The 27,514-nt window shown below is 44.3% G+C and overlaps 1 protein-coding gene across 4 annotated transcripts in view; it reads left to right on the forward strand.

Annotated features, from left to right (window-relative positions):
- LOC139534034 (scm-like with four MBT domains protein 2) overlaps positions 1-22,539 on the forward strand; it is a 42,472-nt gene extending 19,933 nt beyond the window's left edge. For 2 of the 4 annotated variants that reach the window (XM_071332678.1, XM_071332679.1), the window contains 17 exons: positions 5,157-5,245; positions 7,029-7,272; positions 8,400-8,497; positions 9,658-9,759; positions 9,909-10,139; positions 10,748-10,874; positions 11,038-11,151; positions 11,252-11,294; positions 11,977-12,044; positions 14,315-14,454; positions 15,012-15,121; positions 15,237-15,412; positions 15,507-15,551; positions 15,700-15,860; positions 16,162-16,434; positions 16,638-16,766; positions 21,148-22,539. In XM_071332678.1, coding sequence (XP_071188779.1) covers positions 5,157-5,245; positions 7,029-7,272; positions 8,400-8,497; positions 9,658-9,759; positions 9,909-10,139; positions 10,748-10,874; positions 11,038-11,151; positions 11,252-11,294; positions 11,977-12,044; positions 14,315-14,454; positions 15,012-15,121; positions 15,237-15,412; positions 15,507-15,551; positions 15,700-15,860; positions 16,162-16,434; positions 16,638-16,766; positions 21,148-21,288 — 2,291 coding nt within the window. In that variant the 3' untranslated portion in view covers positions 21,289-22,539. The remainder of the gene's footprint in view (positions 1-5,156; positions 5,246-7,028; positions 7,273-8,399; positions 8,498-9,657; positions 9,760-9,908; positions 10,140-10,747; positions 10,875-11,037; positions 11,152-11,251; positions 11,295-11,976; positions 12,045-14,314; positions 14,455-15,011; positions 15,122-15,236; positions 15,413-15,506; positions 15,552-15,699; positions 15,861-16,161; positions 16,435-16,637; positions 16,767-21,147) is intronic. The other 2 variants (XM_071332680.1, XM_071332681.1) reach the window with 1 other exon arrangement.
- The last annotated feature ends 4,975 nt before the right edge of the window (positions 22,540-27,514 follow it).

Genomic DNA, 27,514 nt, shown 5'->3' on the forward strand with positions numbered 1-27,514 from the left:
ACATTTTATATTTTTATTTGGTAGCACTGGTGCGCCTAACTTAAAGTTAGAAGCACCACTCTTAAATGTGCACACAATGCCACAGATACCACAGATGTCTCAAGTTTTGAGGGATCATGCAATTGGCCTGTTGATTGCAGCAATGACCACAAGAGCTGTTGCCAGAGAATATAATGTTCATTTCTCTACTATAAGCCAACTCCAACATCATTTTAGATAAACGTCCAACCGGTCTCACAACCGCAGACCACGTGTAACCATGCAAGCCTAGGACCTCCCCATCCGGCTTCTTCACCTGTGGTATCGTCTGAGACCAGCCACCCAGACAGCTGATGAAACTGTGGGTTTGCACAACCGAAGAATTTCTGCACAAACTGTCTCAGGGGAGCTAATCTAAATAGTCGTCGTCCTCACCGGGGTCTTGACCTGACTGCAGTTTGGTGTAGTAACCTACTTCAGTCGGTAAATGCTCACCTTCGATGGCCACTGGTTTCAGCTGGGCGAGCGGTTTGCTGATGTCAACAGAGTTGTGAACAGAGTGGTCCATGGTGGCGGTGGGGTTATGGTATGGGAAGGCATAAGCTACGGACATTTTATCGATGGCATTATGGCAATTTGAATGCACAGAGATACCGTGACGAGATCCCGAGTCCCATTGTCTAGCCATTCATCCGCCACCATCGCCTCATGTTTCAGCATGATCATGCACAGCCCCATGTCGCAAGGATCTACACACAATTCCTGGAAGCTGAAAATGTCCCAGTTCTTCCATGGCCTGCATGCTCACCAGACATGTCACCCATTGAGCATGTTTGGGATGCTCTCGATCAACTCGTACGACAGCGTGTTTCAGTTCCCGCAAATATCCAGCAACTTCTGTCATTGAAGAGGAGTGGGACAACATTCCGCAGGCCACAATCAACAGCCTGATCAACTCTATGCGAAGGAGATGTTTTGCACTGCATGAGGAAAATGTTGGTCACACCAGATACTGACTGGTTTTCTGATCCACAAACCTACCTTTTTTAGAATAGGCTAACTGATTCAGAACATGCCCTTGAACAAACAACATGCTGATCAACATGCTGATCTATACCGACACTGGTAGCAACCTGTATTAAAGCTAATGTTTGCTTTGCCCTAGCTAGTGCATTTTAAGTAAAGGTAGCATTAGTGATGAGTTTCCTTCAGACTAACTGGCAAGATTCACAAACTATTATTATAATAGAGAAAATTCATATTTAGAAGCAATGTGGAAAGCAGCATTGTTGTTGTTTTGGAACAATCTGTTCAGTGACATGCTGAGAGAAGCAGTCACGGCGTGGAGAAACTGTCTGCTGCCTCCCTGTTGAGTGACGGGGGGGTGGGGGGGGGGCTTCAGCCTGTCTTGTTTCAAATCTAATTTTATGTGTCACGCGCTGAATACACCTTACAGTGAAATGCTTACTTACAAGCCCTTAACCAACAATGCAGTTAAGAGAAATAAGTGAAATAATTAAAGAGCAGCAGTAAAAGAACAGAAGCGAGGCTATCTACAGGGGGTACTGGTACAGAGTCAATGTGCGGGGGCACCGGTTAGTCGAGGTAATATGTACATGTAGGTAGAGTTAAAGTAACTATGCATAGGTAATAAACAGAGATCAGTATTGCAGTGAAAAAATGTGAATTGTAACAATATTTCAAGTTTCCCACAGCAAAATGTTTGGCTGCATCTGCGAGCCCTGTGTGCGTGTGTGTGCGTGTGTGCATGTTTGTTTGCGTTCCTGTGTGGGTTTGTGTCAGGAGCTTTGAAGGTATCACAAGTTTAGTCATGTGATAACAGCGCTCCTCTCAGAACCCCACAGAGGTCATTTGCATAATGCATTCACCAGACTCACTCCTTCCTGCCAGGACCTGCTAGAGAGGAGGCGCTGAGATGAGGCTCAGGCCTACTTCACAGCTCTGTGTGTGTGTGAACACTCTTGACCTGCCTCTGTCCTTAATAGTGCATGAATGAATCCTTAGTTGGCAGGAAGGTCTACACACTCGCATCAACCTGGTCAAAAACAAGCCAACTACACAAGGCACTCAGAAAGAGCAGGCCAGGACTGATTTGATACCCAAATGACCCATCGTCCCCATCTCCACCACCTGATTTGCAACCGCTTTGTATTTACTTGGTGTGTAGTATAGTGTGGACGGGTGTAGTCCCATCTCCAATCTCATTTGCTTTTGTCCATTTTCATAATGATTATATAACTACTGCTGGATGTATTTAGTGTGGGCCAGTCTTGTTCTCTACCTAGCCCAGGTGATATTAGGTTTAGCCATGCACGTCATTATAGCGGCCATTTACAAACGCCCCACCTCACCTACACACACTTCTCACACACACTCTTAACCCCTTACGTCCCGGGGCAGTAAATTCACCGCACTTACTGTGAACACATCTGAGTTAATTCATATTTCATGGCTGTCTCTTATTCACTCCTGACTTCTCATCAACATGGCTTTACATTAACATCACTAGCTAGGGTGTCTCCCTTGTCGTAAAAAAAAAACGCCTACACATGATTTAGCCTGTCTATCCTGTTGGCTGTCATTCAGTGACTATTGAGCTACAGTTCTGACTATAAATAACATGCACCTGTATCTCTGCTGTTGATTTTGTCTTTCTACTTTGAGTATTTTGGCATTTTTCTAAAAGGTCGTTTGTTGTCGCCAACCCACCTGGTTAACCAATGGGGTACTTATGTACTAGCAGTAGATCATTAGATTGTTACTGGTAGATATTAAGCCCTGATATAGTGTCTGTGGTTCTACCATTAATTCAGTCTTACAGAACCCCCAGAAGACTTGGTAGATAGACATTGTATCTCCGTGTGGTTTACAATACCACTGTAATAATAATGACTAGATAAGCACTGTGTGAGACTGAGAATAAATCGTCTAATTTGGTCCCATTAGCCCTGATTAGAATCTGCTGTACTGCTGTGATCACAGATGAAAACATCCCTCCCTGCCATGATACAGGCCAGACTTGTTCTTTTAATAATCGCTTTGATTCTCTTAAATACGCTTTTGAATTAGCCTTCACTGTCTGTTTACACAATGGCTTGTTGTTGGATATGCAAATCAGATGGTTTTTTTGGATGTTGGATATTTGTTTGGATGTCTCCCAGTATAGCAAAAGCTAGGAGACGAGAGGAGAGGATTGGGGGAGGGGAGAAGACGAAAGATAGAAAAGGGGAGAGGGGGTTCTCTTCAAAGTAAATTATGCAGTTATTGTTTTGTGGAAGTCAGGATTTGCCTCAGTGTCTATCGCCTGGAGGATGGGCAAAGGAAGCAAAAAATATAATTTACATGCAAACTAGTACTGTAACTACACTCTGGACCGGAGGGAGCCGAGGAGGTAGAACAGAAAGAGGGAGGGAGAGGGGGATGGGCAGAAGTTCAGATGCCGAAGCAGCAGCCTGCATTCTGCTCTGTGGCCTATTCTAAATGGCTTGATGACTAATCTAGGAGGATCTGTAAAAATAGTTTATCTATTTCTGCACACCGGAGATCAACAGGAGCACTGTGAGTGTGTGTGTGTGTGTGTGGGAAAAACACTATTATTAACCAGGGGTGGTGTGGAGAGATGCACTGGGGCAGAGGGACATTATTTGCAACGGTATTTGCACCATGAATGGAAAAAAAGGATCCGCGATGTCCCGAGACAGACAGAGTGATTTGTTTTTAGGAAAATTAATTGACTGTTTCTCTAAATCGGACTCATCTGGCTTCAGAAGAATATACTAATGAGAGAATATAAAATGAGGGGAAAATACCTCTGTTCTCTCCCATAGGAATGAATTATTCTATTTGTTTTCTAAGTGTGGCGTGGCTTAATAACAGATAGCGGTGTAATCCTCCATGATCTAGGCTACTGCTGGCCACTAGTCATTCTACTGTGACTCATCTCACCATGCCCCATTGAGTCAGATATTCTCAGAATCTTTGTGTCCAATTGGTGACTGTAAACCTAGAGCATTAGATGTAGAAGTCTTTGGAGAGGGGTGGATAACTCATCACTTAAAAATAGATTACTCTATTTGTGTGTGTGATTTAGTAGGACCACAGAGTTTGTAAACCACAGAGCCTCTAAACATCGCGAGACTTCCCGAACAACAATTGCGAAACCGACCAAGCAGACCAGGCCGGTTTTTGGGGTTTGAGAAGTCAGTGAGTGAAGTGAAAAATGATGTGTCAAACACGAGGCCTGCGTAATGACTTGGGTTGTCAATTCATTTTGGCCCGCTTCCATACCGCTCGCGATGCGCTGCACTACAAGTCGCAGCAAGCACTGCCAACGTGCTGCATGCCAAATGACAGTGTCTGGCCTGCAAAATCATTGGGAGTTTTTTTTCAATATGGCCCTTGCGCAGATTTGAGTCTGACGCACCTGCCTTAAGTGTTCATTTTCTTGAAATCTAAAAGCACAACCTCGATTTGAGCCAATGTCTTCAGTAGTTTAACATGTTATTTCTCCAACCTCGTGAAAGTGACAAACTGAAACGTTTTAATTTGAGTCAAAAACAACTTTATATCGAAGAAGTGCCTTTGATTTGACGGCCAGCACATACGCAGTCCGGTGTGAGACGACCGTTAAACCCGATGAAGTGTTTCTACGCGTGAGTTTAGCTAATGTCGCCATGACATCGCCTAGAAGTGTGTTTCGGGGATTTCTATTGGAGTAGCAGTTTCTGCCCATCTTCATACTGTGCTGGCTTTGGTAGACCTGTGTACGCCTGTGGGAAGTCACTAGTCAGCGGGGAGTCAAAGTAAAATCAAGACCCACGATGCACCATGAATTAAACATCACTACTGTTGCACTGTGGGTAACAGAAAGTGGAGTAAACAAACATGTCCTATGCAAATGAGCGGGAACCAACCGTTTAAATGGCTCTGGAGAGGGTGAAACGTGTGTGTGTTCGTTCATGCCTGCCTTTTTCTACCATGCTCCCATTGTATCTCTCAACACCTGTTTATGTGGACTGCTCTGTATCTAACTGTTTTCCGCTGTTGTTCATTGCTTAGCCTGGTGCTAATATATGTAAATGCATTGTCATGTATAGTTTTGCTAGCACAGCACAGTATATTTGACCGTCTATCTCTCCCTCTGTTCTGTCTTGTAGCCATCAAGGAGAAGTACAGTGACTGGACAGATTTTCTCATCCAGGACTTGACTGGCTCACGGACCGCACCAGCAAACCTACTGGAAGGGGTGAGTACTGTCTCGGTGGGAGTGTGACGGAGAACGAGATGGAGAGATAATGAGACTATGTATGCGTAGGTGACACCCGTGTATTAACCATCAACACATTTTAGAGCTTTAGCTAATCTGTTGAGCTCTGTATGTTAAGCTGAAGTTTCACCCCAGATAATACCAGTTCCCTCTCAAAGAGGAAATCACACATGCAGTGCAGTCAAAGAATTCATACCCCTTGACTTATTCCATATTGTGTTGTCTTACAGCCTGAATTCAAAAATTGATTACATTTATTTTTGTTCTCAACCATCTACACACAATACCCCACAATGACTAAGGGAAAAGAGGATTTCAGAAATATTTCATTTTCAATATGTATTGAAAATGAAATACAGAAATATCTCATTCACATAATTATTCACGAGTCAATACATGTTAGAATCACCTTTGGCAGTGATTACAGCTGTGAGCCTTTCTGGGTAAGTCTCTAAGCGCTTTACACACCTGGATTTGACAAATTTTCCACATTATTCTTTTAAAAATTCTTCAAGCTCTGTCAAGTTGGTTGTTGATCATTGCGAGACAGCCACTTTCAAGTCTTGCCTTAGATTTTCAAGCCGATTTAAGACAAAACTGTAACTAGGCAACTCAGGAACATTCAATGTCGTCTTGGTAAGAAACTCCAATGTATATTTGGCCTTGTATTTTAGGTTATTGTCCTGCTGAAAGGTGAATTTGTCTCCCAGTTTCTGTTGGAAAGCAGACTGAACCAGTTTTTCCTCTCGGATTTTGCCTGTGCTTAGCTCTATTCTGTTTCTTTTTAAAGATATTCTTTGAAGAGGTAGGGTTTCAGGTGCTTTCAGAAGATGGGCAGGGACTTTCAGTTTCAGCTGTCCTAACTTTAGGGGGATGCTGGCTCTGGAAGAGCTTGGACTGGACTGAGCTGGAGATGCCCTCCCGTAGGGGTGGGACGGCCAAGAGACCAGAGGTGGCAGAAAGGAGTGCTCGGGTTGGGGTGTGTAGGATTTGAGCATAGCCTGAAGTTAGGGAGGGGTAGTTCCTCTTGCTGCTCCGTAGGTAAGCACCATGGTCTTGTAGTCGATGCTAGCTTCGACCTGAAGCCAATGGAGTGTGCGAAGGAGCAGGGTGACATGGGAGAGTTTGGGGAGATGACAAGTGCCTAGATTAGGATCTGCGCAGCTTCCTGCGTGTGGTAGGGTCATACTCTACGGATATTGTAGAGCATGAACCTGCAGGATGGAGTCATTGCTTTGATGTTTTCAGAGAACGACAGGGTGTTGTCCAGGGTCACGCCAAGGTTCTTTGGACTCTGGGAGGGCGACACTGCAGTTGTGAACTGTGATGGAGAGGTCTTTCAGCCGGCAGGCTTTCCCCAGTAGGAAGAGCAGCTCCGTCTAGTTGAGGTTGAGCTTGAGGTGGTGGGCCGACATCCAAGCTAAGACATCTGCCAGGCACGCAGAGATGCATGTCACCACCTGGGTGTCAGAAAGGGGAGGAAGGAGAAAAGTAGTTGAGTGTCATTCGCATAGCAATGATAAGAGAGATCATGTGAGGATATGACAGAGCCCAGTGGCTTGGTGTATAGAGAGAAGAGGAGAGGGCCTAGAACTGAGCCCTGGGGGACACCATCCATTTTAAATTCAGGCTACAACACAACAAAATGTGGAAAAGTCAAGGGGTGTGAATACTTTCTGAAGGCACTGTACACACAGATTTGAATACTTTCCATCAATTCCCTCTTCTCTTCTCCTCTCCATCTTCCCATCCTTCTCTCTAGCCTCTGAGGGGGAAGAACACAGTGGATCTGATTGTGGAGGGTTCGGTGATGGAGGTACGGGACCTCACTGACCCCTCCCTCTACTGGGCTGTCCGCGTCGCCCAGAACGTTGGTGGGAGGCTCCGCCTGCGCCATGTGGGTCTCCAAGACGACGCCCACGACACCTGGCTGTTCTACCTCGACGTGAGGCTCCGCCCACTGGGCTGGGCTCAGGAGAACCGTCTGTCACTGGAGCCCCCAGCAGGTAAGGGGTCATATCTGCATGGAGGGAGGGGCTCTGGGTCACATTCAGCTGTAGTAGTGGTAGTTTTAGTGGTGGTGTGAAACAAAAACCTGAAACTTTCCAGGACTCTCCAACTCTATTGGATTTACATATTATGTAATGAATCATATCCCATTATGACTGTTTTACACCTTTCAGAGCAGTTGGGAGTGTCCCTTCTCTCTGTTCAATATCATAAACCACCGTCTCTCTCGGTCTGTCTCTCTCGGTCTGTCTGTCTGTCTCGCTCTGTCTGTCTCGCTCTGTCTGTCTCGCTCTGTGTCTCTCGCGCTGTCTCTCGCTGTCTCTCGCTCTGTCTCTCGCTCTGTCTCGCTGTCTCTCGCTCTGTCTCGCTGTCTTTCTCTCTGTCTCGCTGTCTTTCTCTCTGTCTCGCTGTGTCTCTCTTTCTCTGTCTCTGTGTCTCTTTCTCTGTGTCTGTCTCTCTGTCTCTGTCTGTCTCTCTGAATGACTCAACATGTTGGCTTCTGTTCATATTCGAGATCTTTCAGTTTCAACTTCTACAGAGCTGATGACTTTGTCAAAAAACGCCTTTCCATAGAACGCGACACACGCAATATCACAATCATAGCAACACACTCACACTTGCAATGACACACATGTGTTCCTTCAGACATACATATACCGGTCGACTGTTTGAACATAAAATGGAACTCCACCAAACTTTAGAAATGTCCTCTCCAAATGATCAATAGAAATCCATATCAGTGTATCCAGTCTCAGCTGTAGCTCCAGTTAAGCCAGTTTGTCAAGAGTGGGAAGGGGAGGGTCATGTGGTTGTAAGACGTATTCCTTTAAATGGCATCTGATATAAAAACAAAAAGACATTTGGGAAACACTGGGAGAGGTTTTCTTAAAGGGATAGTGTGAGATGTAGGCAATGAAGCCCTTTCTACTAACCCAGAGTCCGATGAACCCATGGACACCATTTTTATGTCTGCATGCAGTTTGAAGGAAGTTAAAGGTAGTTTTGTGAGCCATTGCTGAATATATCCCTTTAAATAAACAGTTGGGAGAGATTTGTAAGGTCTTTAATTTGATGCTGAGTTTCAGAGAGTCATATTCTGACTGTCATCTCTCGCTCGTCTCAGAGTTGCGTGGCCTGAAGAGCGCCCTCGAGTGGCAGGAGGCCCTGGAGGCGGCGCAGAGCGAGGCCCAGCAGAACCCACTGCCCCTGGAGGTGTTTAAGGTGAGGGTCAGCCACACAGGAAGTAGCCCTGTGACACAGGAAGTGCTTCTACACACAACCAACTTCATGTGTACTCTTGTGCAGGTTCGTCAGTTCCCGTGACCGTTCTTACTGCGTGTGCTATCAGGCCATGTGGGGCTGGTTGTTCAACAGTTACACAAATCAAATACTCACTTAATCAATGTAGTCAAACCCCTGAGTAACGATCAGTCATTTAACAGACAATATCATGTTGTTATCAGATTCCACTCAACCCAGTCAAAACTCTTCTCTGTCCTGGCTCCCCAATGGTCAAACAAGCTTCCCCCTAATGTCAGGACAGCGGAGTCACTGCCCATCTCCCAAAAAAAAAGAAGGAAAAGAAAATCTTCTTTTTTTTATGATACTTTAAAGAGTATCATAAATAAATCCCATGGTAAACAAAAGCACTGACTTTTGCGAGTAACTACTTTGTTGAGGGAAAATGTACTTGCTACAACTGTGATGTGTTGTCTCACCTAGCTATCTTAAGATGAGTGCACCAACTGTAAGTCACTCTGGATAAGAGCGTCTGCTAATTAACTACAATGTCACTGTAAAATGTTTATGTTACATGGCTCAGACACCTCTCCTATCTGTGGGTGTGTTTTATTGTGTGGGTGTGTTTTATTGTGTGGGTGTGTTTTATTGTGTGGGTGTGTTTTATTGTGTGGGTGTGTTTTATTGTGTGGGTGTGTTTTATTTTGTGGTTGTGTTTTATTGTGTGGTTGTGTTTACTGTGTGGGTGTTTTATAGTGTGTGTATGTGTGTGGCGATAAGCTGCTGTCTTTCCCACGCCCCTCTTAAGTCTGGGTGTGTACCTGTCGTACAGACGAAAGTGATCTGGCTGGACCTGTCTGATGGCCTCGGTGGCAGTGGGTTTCAAAGGGCCACGCTAGCTAGCTCTATTTGTCCCTATAGGTCAAACACACCTGTCACAGACAATTAGTTAGACTCACATAGGCATTATTTGATCTAACTCGGAGCATATTTGGGCGGTTGAGCAGACTAGTCAGTAATATCAAAGTAATAACATTTTCATGTTATAGCCTAATCCCACTGCTTAGTGTTTGTTAAGAAAGCCTGTTTGCAGTGACCATTAAAAGACGTGCGTGTTTTCCATGGTGACCCGGTTGTTTCAGGACCATGCAGACTTGACCAAGCACTCCTTCCGGGCGGGGATGAAGCTGGAGATGGTGTCTCCGTCGGAACCGTTCCACATCTGTCCTGTATCTGTCACACAGGTGGGCCTACCTGACCATCTCAAACCTTAGCCAACTCTATCAAACCCCATCAAACAGTATCAAACCCCATCAAACAGTATCAAACCTAGCCATACCCTTAAAAGTGTTTGATGTGTTAATGCAGCCATGGTAATAATGGCTCTCTGTAGGTCTACAATGAGCACTACTTCCAGGTCACAGTGGATGACCTCACTCAAGAGGCCACACCCCTGTCCCTGGTGTGCCATTCTGAGTCGCCGGGCATCCTCCCCGTCCAGTGGTGTCTGAAGAACGGGATTGGTCTAGAGCGGCCCAGGGGCTACCTGAGCCAGGACTTTGATTGGGCGGACTACCTGAAACAGAGCGGGACTGAGACCGCCCCCGACGCATGCTTCCCCGACGTAAGATACTTTCGCATCCTTCCTCCTTCAGTTCCTCGCCTCATCCTTCTCTCTCCATCCCTCTCCTCTTCCCTCTCTCCATGCCTCTTCTCCCCACTGTCCTCATCCTTCTCTCATCCCTCTCCTCCCCTCTCTTCCTCCATCTTGTCGTCCCTGTGCCCACCCCCCTTAAAGCTGCATTATGTCACTTTTTAGACGACCCGACCAAATTCGCATAGAAATGTCAGTCATAGATCTGTCATTATCATTGAAAGCAAGTCTAAGAAGCCCTGGGTCTGTTCTATGTGCACTGGTGTTTACAGCTTTCATTTTTTTACACCAGCTTTAAACAGCTGAAAAGACTATTTTGGGTTATGGAAAATATATTTCACAATGGTTTAGATGGTACAATGATTCTGTACACAATGACTGCTTGTTTTGTCACAAAATGAAATTAGGTGAACTATTAGAATTTTAGCAACCAGGAAATGGTTGAGCGATTTCTGCATATTGCACCTTTTTAAATGAACGATTATACAGACAATGTGTGTGGCTTAAGTCTTGTCAGAAAGATCCATTGTTATGTCTACTGTTTATCCCATTGGCTGGCTGTCTGTCTGTGTGTGTAGGCGTGGCTGAGCCGAGGCTTCGTTAAAGACATGTGGCTGGAGGCCGTTAACCCTGTCAGGCCCACCGAGGTGTGTGTGGCTCAGATCACACAGGTCAGGGGTCGCCTGCTGTGGCTCAGACTGGAAGGTGAGACCTGTGTGTGTGTGTGTGTGTGTGTGTGTGTGTGTGTGTGTGTGTGTGTGTGTGTGTGTGTGTGTGTGTGTGTGTGTGTGTGTGTGTGTGTGTGTGTGTGTGTGTGTGTGTGTGTGTGGACAGCTGTCTTAACCCATGCTCTTTTGTCCCTCTCCAGGCCTGCCTAAGTCCGTCCCTGAATGTATTGTGGATGTGGAGTCCATGGACATCTTTCCTGTAGGATGGTGTGAGACCAATGCTTACCTCTTGACTCCTCCACTGAAGCCTGTCTGTAAGTATCCCCGCATCTCTCGCTCTCTCTCTCACACACGCGCATACACACACACACACACACACACAGTGCAAACCCTATTATTTTGTGTTGATTGCAGGCCAGCAGCAGAAGAAGATAGCTGTCGTCCAGCCAGAGAAGCAGTAAGTTCGCTGATGCTCCAAAACTACAGAGAACCACTCCAATTTAAAACCCTCACTGTTCCATTCCCTTCTTGAAAAGCCCCATCCAGCACTTTAACAGTTCCATCACACAGATTGCTATTCCACTCTAAAAACAAATCAATTCATTGCCAAGCCATTTCAGCAGCCACAGAAATGCATGGCCTATACTTTACAATACAACCTCCTAGATGGAGAACACACTCAAGTAGATACCCTTAAAAAGCCTCAAGGCCCCTCTCTCTCAAACCATAGCCTTCCCCCCGGAACAGTAGCTAGCTGTTCACTTGGAAATTGCCATTTTTTTTCTTCAGCGGACAGATTTATTATATTGACAAATGACATGTTTCAGTCGCGGCTGGGAAACGCAGCTCTGAAGGATCAGGGTAGTGGTCGTTCAGAGACGACATATGAGGCTTTCAGTAACACTTTGTCAACCTCTCTCGTCTAACCTCTTTTACCATATCTCTCACCCAAGGGACTCATTCATCAATAATCCCTCATTCTGTTGTTGTTCAGTTGTGTTAAGGGAAGCACATGTATCACACTAAGCTAAATCGGACTGGGTCTTAAATAGCTGTATCGTTGATTGAATGATTGGATGGCTTGGCTGTTCACTTGATTGATTGATTGGTTCATGGATTGATTGATATTCCGTCTGTAGGTTGGCTCCGCCACAACCCGTGGAGACAATCCCTCTCAACCTCTGTGAGCCCGTTGCCATGGATACAGGTAAACACGATTCATAATTCAAATACAGTTGAAGTCGGAAGTTTACATACACTTAGGTTGGAGTCATTACAACTCGTTTTTCAACCACTCTACATATTTCTTGTTAACAAACTATAGTTTTGGCAAGTCAGTTAGGACATCTACTTTGTGCATGACGCAAGTAATTTTTCCAACAATTGTTTACAGACAGATTATTTCACTTATAATTCACTGTATCACAATTCCAGTGGTTCAGAAGTTTACATACACTAAGTTGACTGTGCCTTTAAATAGCTTGGAAAATTCCAGAAAATGATGTTATGGCTTTAGAAGCTTCTGATAGGCTAATTGACATAATTTGAGTCAATTGGAGGTGTACCTGTGGATGTATTTCAAGGCCTACCTTTAAACTCAGTGCCTCTTTGCTTGACATAATGGGAAAATCAAAAGAAATCAGCCAAGACCTCAGAAAAAAATTGTAGACCCCTACAAGTCTGGTTCATCCTTGGGAGCAATTTCCAAACGCCTGAAGGTACCACGTTCATCTGTACAAACAATAGTACGCAAGTATAAACACCATGGGACCACGCAGCCGTCGTAACGCTCAGGAAGGAGACGCATTCTGTCTCCTAGAGATGAACGTACTTTGGTGCGAAAAGTGCAAATCAATCCCAGAACAACAGCAAATGACCTTGTGAAGATGCTGGAGGAAACGGGTACAAAAGTATCTATATCCACAGTAAAACGAGTCCTATATTGACATAACCTGAAAGGCCGCTCAGCAAGGAAGAAGCCACTGCTCCAAAACCGCCATAAAAAAGCCAGACTACGGTTTGCAACTGCACATGGGGATAAAGATCATACTTTTTGGAGAAATGTCCTTTGGTCTGATGAAACAAAAACAGAATTGTTTGGCCATGATGACCATCATTATGTTTGGAGGATAAAGGGGGATGCTTGCAAGCCGAAGAACACCATCCCAACCGTGAAGCACGGGGGTGGCAGCATCATGTTTTGGGGGTGCTTTGCTTGCAGGAGGGACTGGTGCACTTCATAAAATAGATGGCGTCATGAGGAAGGAAAATTATGTGGATATATTGAAGCAACATTTCAAGACATCAGTCAGGAAGTTAAAGCTTGTTCGCAAATGAAATAAATAAAAGCTGAAATAAATCATTCTCTCTACTATTATTCTGACATTTCACATTCTTAAAATAAAGTGGTGATCCTAACCGACCTAAGACAGGGAATTTTTACTGGGATTAAATGTCAGGAATTGTGAAAAACTGAGTTTAAATGTATTTGGCTAAGGTCTATGTAAACTTCCGACTTCAACTGTATGTGATGATTTATTTACAGCTATTAATGAAAATGAGAGTTAATGATTAACATGGAAAAGCCCTGTAAACAGAGAGTGTGTGTGTGTGTGTGTGTGTGTGTGTGTGTGTGTGTGTGTGTGTGTGTGTGTGTGTGTGTGCGCGTTAGCCACACCTGTTTCAAAGCAGATTCATATTGATGAGCAAACAACATTCGTCTGTCTAACAGTTGCTCTTCACAATCGCTGATTGATACCTCACAGCTTGTCTCAGAAAAGTGTAGCGTTCTAACAAACTTCTACATATGAATCAATATAACACTTCTGTTAGCAGTCCTCTCAACATTTTACACGGCCAATGTTCTGTTTATTTTTTAAGGGTGTGTGTTTGTGGGCCAATGTTCTGTTTATTGTGTGTGTGGGGAGGTGCATCAGCATTATGTCCATAAGAGACGCGTGTCCTTCTAAGTTCCGCTCATGCATATTTATCATTTGTCTAATTACTATTCAACCGGAGCTGTGCAATTCCAGGTGTATGAGTAACAAAGTGTAAACTGAGGTGTGGCGTCACACTTCATTGTTATGTGCAGCACACCTCTAATACAAGCCTCATTAACAAGCCAGTGGAGTTTTAGAACAAGTCATTCATAATGTAAGTGTTAGGCTGCTTTTACACAGGCAGCCCAATTCTGATCTTTTTTCCACTCATTTGTCTTTTGAACAGTCACATCAGATCTTTTTACATCAGATCTTTTTCAGAGCTGATCTGATCGGTCAAAAGGCCAATTAGTAAGAAAACCTATCAGAATTGGGCTGCCTGTCTAAACACAGTTCAATTCTGATAGTGAAAAAAATAATTGGACTTCCAAATAGTCTATCAAGAGATTGAACTTGATAGGCTGCCTGACAATCTTATACCTGTCTGTCATTGGAGGATTGTCTGATGTCCCATTATGCTTCTCTCTCTCCTCCCCAGGCTCAGCCAATGGGAGATACTGTTGCTCCAGGATCTATGTGAACCACCGCTGTTTCTCTGGCCCTTACCTAAACAAGGGGCGCATCGCTGAGCTGCCACAGGCTGTAGGGCCGGGGAAATGCACTCTGGTCCTCAAAGAGGTAAGTAGAGAAACATCAACATACTGGTTGCATCCAAATCTATTCCCACGACTGTTGGCCAGAGTCCTATGGGGTCAGAAAAACTAACAACAGACTCTGGAGGAGGTGGAGAGGCATATGCCTAATTAAAGGACTGGAGAGGGAGGGAGGGAGGAGAGAAGGAAATGTCTTATTAACCACCTGCGGTCTCTCAGCAGCAGCTTCAGTTTAATGTGAACTGTCAGTCATTTCTGTTTATACACACACACACACACACACACACACACACACACACACACACACACACACACACACACACACACACACACACACACACACAGTAACTCAGCAAAAACAGCCTTTAATTTCCCTAGATACCCCCTAGTGAGAGTGTGTGAATGTGTGTCCTTGCTCATTTGAGTGTGTTTGAGGGTTCGTGTGTTTGTGTTCTACTGGTTTTTGTTCTTAACTGACTAGTTAAATAAAGGTTAAAAAACTTCACTTCACAACTAGGGAGACAAAAAATGACAATTTTTTTTTTTTAAAGAAAGTGTGTTCTCCTGTTTGTCCCCGTGCAGGTGCTGAGCATGTTGATCAATGCGGCCTACAAGCCTGGGCGTGTCCTGAGGGAACTACAGGATGTGGAAGACCAGCACTGGGACTGCCACGAGGAGACCCTCAAAGCCAAGTGAGTCCCACCTGGAGGAGCTCGACCAGGATTGAAGCGACAATTTAAGACCCATTTTTAACTTAAGTCACAAGACAAGCCACATCAGCTGACACTGTTTCTCTCCGCTCCTTAGATACAAAGGGAAGACGTATCGATCGTCCATCCGGATCGTGCGTTTGGCAGAGCAGATCCCAGACTTCTGTCGCAAAGTGTGTGTGAAGCTGCAGTGCTGTCCCAACCTCTTCAGCCCCGTCCAAGTCACAGACCAGTGTCCTGAGAACTGCTCTATGCAGACCAAGACCAAATATAGTGAGTGTGTGTGCAGGTGTGGTTACTCTACTTGTGTGTTCATGTGTGGGTTTCTGTTGATGGGAACTAAGATCAACTTCATATATGTTTGTAGGTTGGTGTGTGCGTGCGCGAACAAATACAGTAATTTTCTACAAGTGTGAGTTTGTGTGTCTGTCACAAAAAACACACACACACACACACGAAAATACACACAGCCATTTGTTTGATTAAACCCCCTTTAAATGAATAGCTTACCTGCATCAGAATTGAGCCCATATGAACTGTGTTGAGTGTTGTGTCCCCAGCGTATTACTACGGTAAGAAGAAGAAGCTGTCTAAGCCGTTTGGAGGAGAGGAGAGTCTGGAGGCCAAACCCACACGACGCAGGAAGAAGAGGAAGGCCATCTTTGTCCAGAAGAAACGGCGCTCGTCTGCAGTGGACTACACTCCTGCAGGGTCACCACAGGTCTGACAGAGCTCTCCCTCTATTTCGGTCTGTCTGTCGCTCTCTCCATGTCTCTCTTTCTCTTGTGTATAAAAGTGAAGGCTGTGTTCCCCTCCCCCTCTCTTTTTCATTTTCTTTCTCGCTCTCTCTTCGTGTCTCTCTCTTTCTGTCCGTGTCTCTCTCTTTCTCTCTCTGTGTCTCTCTCGTGTCTCTTCTCTTTCTCGCTCTCTCTCTTCTCTCTCTCTCTGCGTGTGTCTTTCTCTCTGTTATATAATGGACTTGGTTGTCACTGCACTAAGATTGACCCTATAACTCCCTACAGGACAGTGATGAAGACGAGGATGAAGATGATCTTATGTTGCAGTCGGGCAGTGAAGAAGGCACCAGCTCTGAGCCGCGCGAGGACCACACAGACACGTCCTCTGTGGAGGTGGCTAACAGCCGGCCGCGGCGCGCCGTGACGCTACGCAGGGCCACCCATACCGGCGTAGCTTCGAGCAGCCGCGAGGGTCCTGAAAGCAGGAGGCGGAGCACTCGGTCCCTGTCATATAACCAGGAGAGCAAGTACCACCCACCCAAGAGACAGGAAATGCAGGTGAGAGAGAATGCTACACGCAGAGACACACACACAGACCCACAATAATTAAGATGTGATTTAGTATTTGATGGGTTCTTTGGCTCCCTGGTGGCCGGGTGGCCCAGATATGGTCAGTGAATGGCGTCCGGCTGTCATATCAAGTCGATAAAGGTCCTGTATGTAGATTGATCTTTGTGGCCATGTGTCCTGTGGTCCTCCAGGTGGAGTGTAGTGAGGCGGAGTGTCAGCTGGTGCTGGAGAGGAACCCTCTGGAGTGGTCCGTAGAAGACGTGGTCACGTTCATCACCTCCACTGACTGTGCTGCTCTCGCCAAGATCTTCCAGGAGCAGGTACACACTATCAATCAAATTTATTTATAAAGCCCTTTTTACATCAGCCGATGTCACAAAGTGCTATACAGAAACCCAGCCTAAAACCCTAAACCGCAAGCAATGCAGACATAGAAGCATGGTGGCTTGGAAAAACTCCCTAGAAAGGCAGGAACCTAGGAATACACCTAGAGAGGAACCAGGCTCTGAGGGGTGGCCAGTCCTCTTCTGGCTGTGCCGGGTGGAGATTATAACAGAACATGGCCAAGATGTTCAAACGTTCATAGATGACCAGCAGGGTCAAATAATAATAATCACAGTGGTTGTAGAGGGTGCAAGAGGTCAGCACCTCAGGAGTAAATGTCAGTTGGCTTTTCATAGCCGATCAGTCAGAGTTAGAGAGAGTCGAAAACAGCAGGTCCGGGACAAGGTAGCACGTCCGGTGAACAGGTCAGGGTTCCATAGCCGCAGGCAGAACAGTTGAAACTAAAGCAGCGGTACGACCAGGTGGACTGAGGACAGCACGGAGTCATCAGGCCAGGTAGTCTTGAGGCATGGTCCTAGGGCTCAGGTCCTCCGAGAAGAGGGGGAGAGAGAATTGGAGGGAACATACTTAAATTCACACAGGACACCGGATAAGACAGGAGGAATACTCCAGATATAACAGACTGACCCTATCCCCCGACAAAAACTATTGCAGCATAAATACTGGAGGCTGTGACAGGAGGGGTCGGGAGACACTGTGGCCCCGTCCAACGATACCCCCGGATAGAGCCAGCCAGGCAGGACATAACCCCACCCACTTTGCCAAAGCACAGCCCCCACACCACTAGAGGGATATCTTCAACCACCAATTTACTACTACTGAGACAAGGCCGAGTATAGCCCACGAAGATCTCCCCCACGGCACGAACCCGAGTGGGGCGCCAACCCAGACAGGAAGATCACGTCAGTGACTCATCCCACTCAAGTGATGCACCCCTCCTAGGGACAGCATGGAAGAGCACCAGTAAGCCAGTGACTCAGCCCCCGTAATAGGGTTAGAGGCAGAGAATCCCAGTAGAGGGAGGGGAACCGGCCAGGCAGAGACACCAAGGGTGGTTCGTCGCAACAGTGCCTTCCGTTCATCTTCACACCCCTGGGCCAGACTACACTCAATCATAGGACCTACTGAAGAGATGAGTCTTCAATAAAGACTTAAAGGTCGAGACAGAGTCTGCGTCTCTCACATGGATAGGCAGACCATTCCATAAAAATGGAGCTCTATAGTAGAAAGCCAGGTCTCCAGCTGTTTACTTAGAAATTCTAGGGACAATAAGGAGGCCTGCGTCTTGTGACTTTAGCGTACGTGTAGGTATGTACGTCAGTACCAAATCGGAAAAAGATGGGTAGGAGCAAGCCCATGTAATGCTTTGTATGTTAGCAGTAAAACCTTGAAATCAGCCCTAGTCTTAACAGGAAGCCAGTGTAGAGAGGCTAGCACTGGAGTAACATGATCACATTTTTTTGGTTCTAGTCAAGATTCTAGTAGCCGTGTTTAGCACCTACTGAAGTTTATTTCCGGGTAGCAGGAAAGTAGAGCATTGCAGTAGTCTAATTTACTGTAGAAGTGACAAGCTTGGATTCATTTTTCTGCATCATTTTTGGACAAAGTTTCAGATTTTTGCAATGTTACGAAGATGGAAAAAAGTTGTCCTTGAAACAGTCTTGATATGTTTGTCAAAAGAGAGATCAGGGTCCAGTGTAACGCCGAGGTCCTTCAGTTTTATTTGAGACGACTGTACAACCATCAAGATTAATTGTCAGATCCAACAGAATATCTCTTTGTTTCTTGGGACCTAGAACTAGCATCTCTGTTTTGACCGAGTTTAAAAGTAAAACATTTACCGCCATTCACTTCCTTATGTCTGAGGGAGGGCAATTTTGGGGCTTTACCATGTTTCATTGAAATGTACAGCTGTGTATCGTCCGCATAGCAGTGAAAGTTAACATGATGTTTTCGAATGACATCACCAAGAGGTAAAATATATAGTGAAAACAATAGTGGTCCTAAAACGGAACCTTGAGGAACACCGACATTTACAGTTGATTTGTCTGAGGACAAACCATCCAGAGACACAAACTGATATCTTTCCGACAGATAATATCTAAACCAGGCCAGAACCTGTCCGTGTAGACCGATTTGGGTTTCCAATCTCTCCAAAAGAATGTGGTGATCGATGGTATCAAAAGCAGCACTAAGATCTAGGAGCACGAGGACAGATGCAGAGCCTCGGTCTGACGCGATTTAAAAGGTAATTTACCACCTTCACGGGTGCAGTCTGAGTGCTATGATGGGGTCTAATACCAGACTGAAGCGTTTCGTTTACATTGTTTGTCTTCAGAAAGGCAGTGAGTTACTGCGCAACAGCTTTTTCAAAAAGAATTGAGGAATGGGAGATTCGATATAGGACGATGTTTCGTTTTTTTAAATATTTTCTGGGTCAAGAGGCTTTATTACTGCCACTTTTAGTGAGTTTGCTACACATCCGGTGGGTAGGGAGCAGTTTATTATGTTCAACATAGGAGGGCCAAGCACAGAATAGGGTCCAATATGCAGCTTGATGGTTTAGAGGCCATGACTATTTTCATCAATGTGTCAAGAGATATAATATTTAAAAACTTGAGCGTCTCCCTTGATCATAAGTCCTGGCAGTGTTGTGCAGACTCAGGACAACTGAGCTTTGGAGAAATGCGCAGATTTAAAGAGGAGTCCATAATTTTCTTTCTAATGATCATGATCTTTTCATCGAAGAAGTTCATGAATTTATCACTGCTGAAGTGAAAGCCATCCTCTCTTGGGGAATGCTGCTTTTTAGTTAGCATTGCGACAGTATCAAAAATACCTTTTGGACTCCTCAATTTAGTTGGAAAAATAGGATGATCGAGCAGCAGTGAGGGCTCTTCGATATACTGCACGGTACTGTCTTTCAAAGCTAGTCGGAAGGCTTCCAGTTTGGTGTAGCGCCATTTCCATTTCATTTTTCTGGAAGCTTGCTTCAGGGCTCGGGTATTTTCTGTATACCAGGGAGCTAGTTTCTTATGACAAATGTTTTTATGGGTGCGACTGCATCAAGGGTATTACGCAAGGATACATTTAGTTCCTCAGGTGGTTAACCGATTTTTGTACTCTGACATCCTTGGGTAGGTGGAGGGAGTCTGGAAGGGCATCTAAGAATATTTGGGTTGTCCGAGAATTTATAGCTCGGCTTTTGATAATCCTTGGTTGGGGTCTGAGCAGATTATTTGTTGCGATTGCAAACGTAATAAAATGTGGTCGAATAGTCCAGAATTATGAGGAAAAACATTAAGATCCACAATATTTAACTAGGTCCAGAGTATGAATGTGGCAGTGGGTAGGTCCGGAGACATGTTGGACAAAACCCACTAACTCGATGATGGCTGCGAAAGCCTTTTGGATTGGGTCTGTGGACTTTTCCATATCAAAGTCACCAAAAATGTGAATATTATCTGCCATGACTACAAGGTCCGATAGGAATTCAGGGAACTCAGTGAGGAACCCAGGAAGCCTGTAAACAGTAACTATAAAAAGTGATTGAGTGGGCTGCATAGATTTCATGACTAGAAGCTCAAAAGATGAAAACGCAGTCATTTTTGGGGGGGGTAAATTGAAATGTGCTATCGTAAATATTAGCAACACCTCCGCCTTTGCGGGCTGCGCGGGGGATATGGTCACTAGTGTAACCAGGAGGAGGGGCCTCATTTAACACAGTAAATTCATCAGGCTTACGCCATGTTTCAGTCAGGCGAATCACATCAAGATTATGATCAGTGATTAGTTAATTGCCTCTAACTGCCTTGGAAGTGAGGGATCTAACATTAAGTAGCCCTATTTAGAGATGTGAGATATCACGATCTCTTTCAATAATGGCAGGAATGGAGGAGGTCTTTATCCTAGTGAGATTGCTAAGGCGAAACACCGCCATGTTTAGTTTTGCCCAACCTAAATCGAGGCACAGACACGGTCTCAATGGGGATAGCTGAGCTGACTACACTAACTGTGCTAGTGGCAGACTCCATTAAGCTGGCTAACAGCCTGCTGCCTGGCCTGCACCCTCTCTCATTGTGGAGCTGGAGGAGTTAGAGCCCTGTCTATGTTCATATATATGATGAGAGCACCCCTCCAGCTAGGATGGAGTCCGTCACTCCTCAGCAGGCCAGGCTCTGAAATGCATGCAGACACACACACGTCCCCAAAACAACACACTTTCTTGTTTGATATACAGACTCTCTTCACATTATCATTAACATTGTCATCCTTTCCTCTCTGTCTCTCTGCCCTTATTATCTGTCTCTCTCCTTGTTATCTCTTTCTTATCTTATTCTCACATTCTCTCTGCAGGACATAGATGGCCAGGCGTTGTTGTTGCTGACCCTGCCCACAGTCCAGGAGTGTATGGAGCTGAAGCTGGGTCCAGCCATCAAGCTGTGTCACCAGATAGAGAGGGTCAAGGTGGCCTTCTATGCCCAGTACGCCAACTGATCCTGGGCATCTCACCTGGCACCTTTACCCTGTAGGGCACAGGCTGTCTGGAGATGACCCAGTACACCTTCATCTGAGGAAGAGGGGGAGAGATGATTTCGATTAATCCCAAGTCTGGGATTACCTGGTCTGGAAGGCTGGGCGGAAAGTGGGAAAACTGGTAATGCTGTCGCTTAGGAATTCTTAAATTCTGGACAAGGATTACCTGGCCACTTTTCCGTGGATTACTGATGTCACATAGAGAAGGAAGTGACGTCAGAGGAAGCAGAGGAGGAGCTACCCACATACGGAGCTCAGGACGTCACCATCATCTGCGACAACAGGCAGAGATGGGTTTGAAGGTTCAGATTTCCATAGTACTGTGTGGAAGGATCAGTCAACTGTGAATAGTTGAGTACGATACATATGAGTCAATCCATATGGAATGCAGATCTGTGAAGAAACTGATCGAAATTGAGGATTATTTTCTTGGAACATTTTGAAATCGAGGATTATTTTTTTGGGAAAATCTATTTTTTTTTTACATGCTGTTTGAGACTAATGGCCCTGACAGCGTTTTAAGTTATGAACAAATGTTATTAAATATTTGTTCAATGTTTTCCCTCTTTGTTATATTTAAGTAAATTAGGTTAATATATTTGATTAACGAAAATTGGTTAGTAACCTACAATAATATATTTGCAATATTTATTGTATTCCTTATTGAATAGATATCTGATTTGGATGTAAGAAAAATATATTTAGAGTTGATTGAAATGTTCAAGTCTTTGGTTTCAAATATGTATTTAAGGATGTTCTTGAGTTATTCCAGTCAATAGTAATTTAGTCCTGTTATTAAATGATCTGTTTTTTTTCTTGTGTGCATAGGGAAATAGTAGGTCTGCTGCATTTTTTGTTGTTGTAAAAAATCCTGGTAACACTTTATTTGGATAGCCTGTAGAGCATCTACAGGTGGACTATCAGTAACATTTTAACTAACTACTAACCCTTATTCTAAACCTTACCGTAACCTTAGCAAGCAGTTGCTTATCAACAGATAGTCTGTTGCTTAGAAATAGATCGTTTGTTGATAGTATCTACAATGTGACCAAAGTCCTGAATTAGCTTTTTACCCTTTTCACTTTTGAATAAGTTGTTTTAACAATCATGTAAGCAGTCGTGTAAAATATATTGTAACCATCTATGCAAAATGCGATGCAGATATTTTTGATAAGTGTTGATAAGAAAATATATTTCTACAGATTTTTGTAATGACGCTTTGTTTTCTAGTGTTTATAGAGGTGAAGAATTCATCAAGGTGTGTGTTTTTATTTTTAACCATGTATAAACTCACAGGACGTACTGTACATAGGTAGTAATAACCATTCCATTACTGATTGGATTTCGTTGTTTCTTCATACAGCCTGTTGTATTTCCAAGACTGTAGCATGTTCTTAATGTAATATACTTTTAATTGAATACAGGCAGTACATATTCAGTTGAGAGTATTTCACAGCAGTAAGACCAGTCGTGCTTCACCAATTTTCTGTTACGGCACAGTTGAATTAATTTAATAGCACATACACACACAAACTCTGACACTTTCGATTGAGCCAGTCTGAAAAGCAGTTTAATCAACTGCTACCTCAAAGGGTTGCTTGGCAACCCAATTTCTAATGTCTGTTTTGCATGATTTTCCCTTTTCCCAGCTGTATCTGAAAACAAACGGGATACATTTTGATTGCAGAGGAGTAAACAACCATTTAACTGGTTTAAATAAAAAATGCAGAATTGTTTAAACTCATGTACAAGTGGCAATTTCAGGCGATCTTCTGAAGTCAGTCAATGATTTTAATGTATTTTAACAGTGAATGTAACAGTAAATCTTTTGAGAACACAATAGCTCAATATTAAGAGTAAGAGCTGGCAACTACAGACAACTACAGTATTTTGTCATCTTCTAAATGGCTTTGATCTTTTCCATGTCTTAACCTACATAACTCCATTCATATAGAGCAGTAGTATTGTGTGTCAGTACTCTGCTGTGATAGACTGTACAGGCCTGGGAAAGAACACGTAGAGGAAGAAGAGTTAACCATGTGTGTTTGTGGTTAACCACCTCTCTGTGCTCTCACACTACAGCAATCCCATTGCAGCAGGCCGATATCTGGGTCACGACAGCACTGGTCTGGTCGTTCAGAGAGAAAGATAAAGACGGCGAGAGCGACGACGATCAAATGAGAGAATTATTAGGCTATACCGTTTTCAGTAAACGTCTTGGTTAATATACACACTCACACACACACTACATTGACACTTGCACACAAAACCCACACACGTTCACATAAACTACATACGCCCACACACGCAGGACGACACAACATACACATTACGCACACTCGCGCGCGCGCGCGCGCACACACAGTTTTACACAATTTGCTGCTGCTACTCTATTTGACTCTTATCTATCCTGATGCCTAGTCACTTTACCTTGCCTTTATGTACATACTTTTGTTTATATAGTGTACTGTATTTGGACACCCCTTCAAATTAGTGGATTTGGCTATTTCAGCCACACCAGTTGCTGACAGGTGTATAAAATTCAGAACACAGCCATGCAATCTCCATAGACAAACATTGGCAGTAGAATGGCCGTACTGAAGAGCTCAGTGGCTTTCAATGTGGTACTGTCATAGGATGCCATCTTTCCAACAAGTGAGTTCATCAAATTTCTGCCCTGCTAGAGATGCCCCGGTCAACTGTAAGTGCTATTACTGTGAAGTGGAAACGTCTAGGGGCAACAATGGCTCAGCCATGAAGTGGTAGGCCAGACAAGCACACAGAACTGGACCGCCAGGTGCTGAAAAAAATGTCTGTCCTCGGTTGCAACACAGCATGAGTTCTAAACTGCCACTTGAAGCAACGTCAGCACAAGAACTAAGTTGGGAGCTTCATGAAATAGGTTTCCATGGCCGAGCAGCCGGAACTCAAGCCTAAGATCACCATGCGCAATGCCAAGCGTCGGCTGGAGTGGTGTAAAGCTCGGCCCAATTGAATTCTGGGGCAGTGGAAACGCGTTCTCTGGAGGGATGAATCACGCTTTACCATCTGGCAGTCCGACGGACGAATCTGGGTTTGGCAGATGCCAGGAGAGCGCTACCTGCTCGAATGCATAGTGCCAACTGTAAACTTTGGTGGAGGAGGAATAATGGTCTGGGGCTGTTTTTCATGGTTCGGCTAGGCCCCTTAGTTCCAGTGAAGGGACATCTTAACGCTACAGCATACAATGACATTCTAGACGATTCTGTGCTTCCAACTTTGTGGCAATGGATTGGGGAAGGCCCTTTCCTGTTTTAGCATGACAATGCCCCCATGCACAAAGCGAGGTCCATACAGAAATGGTTTGTTGAGATCGGTGTGGAAGAACTTGACTGGCTTGCACAGCGTCCTGACCTCAACCCCATCAAACACCTTTGGGATGAATTGGAACACTGACTGCGAGCCAGGCCTAATCGCCCAACATCAGTCCCCGACCTCACTAATGCTGTTGTGGCTGAATAGAAGTAAGTGCCTGACGCAATGCTCCAACATCTAGTAGAAAGCCTTCCCAGAAGAGCAGAGGCTGTAATAGCAGCAACGGGGCTATGATTTTGGAATGAGATGTTTGATGAGCCAGGTGTCCACATACTTTTGGTCATATAGTGTATCTATCTCAAATACCTCGTACCTCTGCATATTGATCAGTTACTGGATATAGCTCCATTCTCATGTATTTTATTCTTCTTGTGTTACTATTTCATTGTATTTTTAAACTCTGCATCATTGGGAAGCAAGCAAGCATTTCACAGTAAAGTCTACACCAGTTGTATGCGGTGCACGTGCCAAATACAATTTTGATTTGTTTTGATTGAATAAACGTAAGTATTTAGTCAAATACACACTCAATAAAGCTGAAGTAATGGACTTTTCCAAAGGGAATAGACTTTGTACATTACAGTAGTTGATCAAAAAAAAACAGCGCAATTCAAATGAACCTTGTCTTCCGTTAATTGTCTGTCACGAAGCCATTTGATAAACAAGTAGTTCAAGCAGACAGATATGAAGTGGCGCTGTGTGTGCGTCCTCATTCAGAAATGATTCACTATTGATTCAGGTTTATCTGTGTGGAACGACTGTGTATCTATAACATCACACCTCTGTGTAACCAGCCAAACAATTTCCTCTCTATTCTTCATTATTCATAAGTCATCTGTACTGCCCGTGGGACCAAATCACCATCTGCTCCTCTCCCATTTCCATATGCCTTTACAAAGTGAAGGATGCATCTGAAATGGGAAAAACAGAAAGAGAGAGAGATGCAATATGAATCTTTTTCTGGACCCCCTCATCTCTCTCTCTCAAAGATAATGAATTCACTGATGTTATCTTTGGGGGAATGGATGAAATGATAAACATTGAAATAAATTGCTCCTTTGAAAAATAATTAGCAGAGAAGCACAACAGAAGTGTGTTAGAGGGGGAGGGAGGTGTGTGTGTGAAGGGGGGGAGTGTAGTAAAGGTGAAAGAAAGAAAGAACGCGTCAGAAGGATTTCAATTTCACTGCTTGTCTTTAGACTTTCATACCAAATTGAATTTTTATTAAACGCGTTAAAAAGGTAGAATCTTTTTTCAAAAATAATATTCTCAAATGATATCCAATCATGCTGTTGGTAAGCCTTTGATTTCCTTTATCATTTATTAATGCGCCGCTGACTGCCAACCAGCCAAGCAAAGCAAGCAGAGAAAAGAGACGAGTCGTGAGCCTCTTGAGGCAAAAAAAATACATCACTCCATTATTAGAAATATCAAACACATCTTTCCTCAGCTCTAACAATAAAATTGAACGTGAGTCCGAACCAAAGCATACACAGAGAAGGTCAAGGAGGCTTCAAACTCAATAGAATGGAACCCAGTGGAGAAGGACAGTGGAGGACAAACTCTGTTGAAGGTTTTTGTCCGTCTCTCTAAGGTCATAGTGTTCATGGTGATCACTAAGGCTTCACGCTGCGTCAGTGAAATTCAAAGCCTGCAAGACTGAGAGCTGACAGGACATTACAGAGCGTCTACTCTTCTTTTCTCCTCTCTTCCTCTACTCTATCTCATCCCCCTCTCCCACGTTCCATTTTGAACCCATTTCCCTCTCATGCTGCTCAGTATTGTATCCTATTGGAGTAATCAGCCCAGATGTTTAACACAAGACATGCTCCGTTCATGTGTGTCGGTGCGTACGTACAGTACATACAGTACCAGTCAAAAGTTTGGACACACCTACTCATTCCAGGGTTCTTCTTTATTTTTACTATTTTGTACATTGTAGAATAATAGTGAAGACATCAAAACTATTTAAAAAACACATATGGAATCATGGAGCAACCAAAAAATTGTTCAACAAATCAAAATATATTTTATATTTGAGATTCTTCAAAGTAGCCACCCTTTGCCTTGATGACAGCTTTGCACACTCTTGGTATTCTCTCAACCAGCTTCATGAGGAATGCTTTTCCAACAGTCTTGAAGGAGTTCCCACATATGCTGAGCACTGCTTTTCCTTCACTCTGTAGTCCAACTCATCCCAAACAATCTCAATTGGGTTGAGGTCGGTTGATTGTGGAGGCCAGGTCACCTGATGCAGCACTCCATCACTCTCCTTGGTCAAATAGCCCTCATACAGCCTGGAGGTGTGTTTTGGGTCATTGTACTGTTGAAAAACAAATGATAGTCCCACTTTGCGCAAACCAGATGGGATGGCATATCGCTGCAGAATGCTGTGGTAGCCATGCTGGTTAAGTGTGCCTTGAATTCTAAATAAATCACAGACAGTGTCACCAGCAAAGCACACCCACACCATCACACCTCCTCCATGATTCACAGTGGGAACCGCACATGTGGACATCATCTGTTCACCTACTCTGCGTCTCTCAAAGACACGGCGGTTGAACCCAAACATCTCAAATTTGGACTCATCAGACCAAAGGACAGATTTCCACCGTCTAATGTCCATTGCTCGTGTTTCTTGGCCCAAGCAAGTCTCTTCTTATTAACTCTGGGTCTTCCTTTCCTGTGGCGGTTCTCATGAGCGCCAGTTTCATCATAGCACTTGATGGTTTTTGCAACTGCACTTGAAGAAACTTTCAAAGTTCTTTGAATTTTCCTCATTGACTGACCTTCATGTCTTAAAGTAATGATGGACTGCCATTTCTCTTTGCTT

This window comes from Salvelinus alpinus, chromosome 11 (assembly GCF_045679555.1).
Source record: "Salvelinus alpinus chromosome 11, SLU_Salpinus.1, whole genome shotgun sequence".
Classification (NCBI taxonomy): domain Eukaryota; kingdom Metazoa; phylum Chordata; class Actinopteri; order Salmoniformes; family Salmonidae; genus Salvelinus; species Salvelinus alpinus.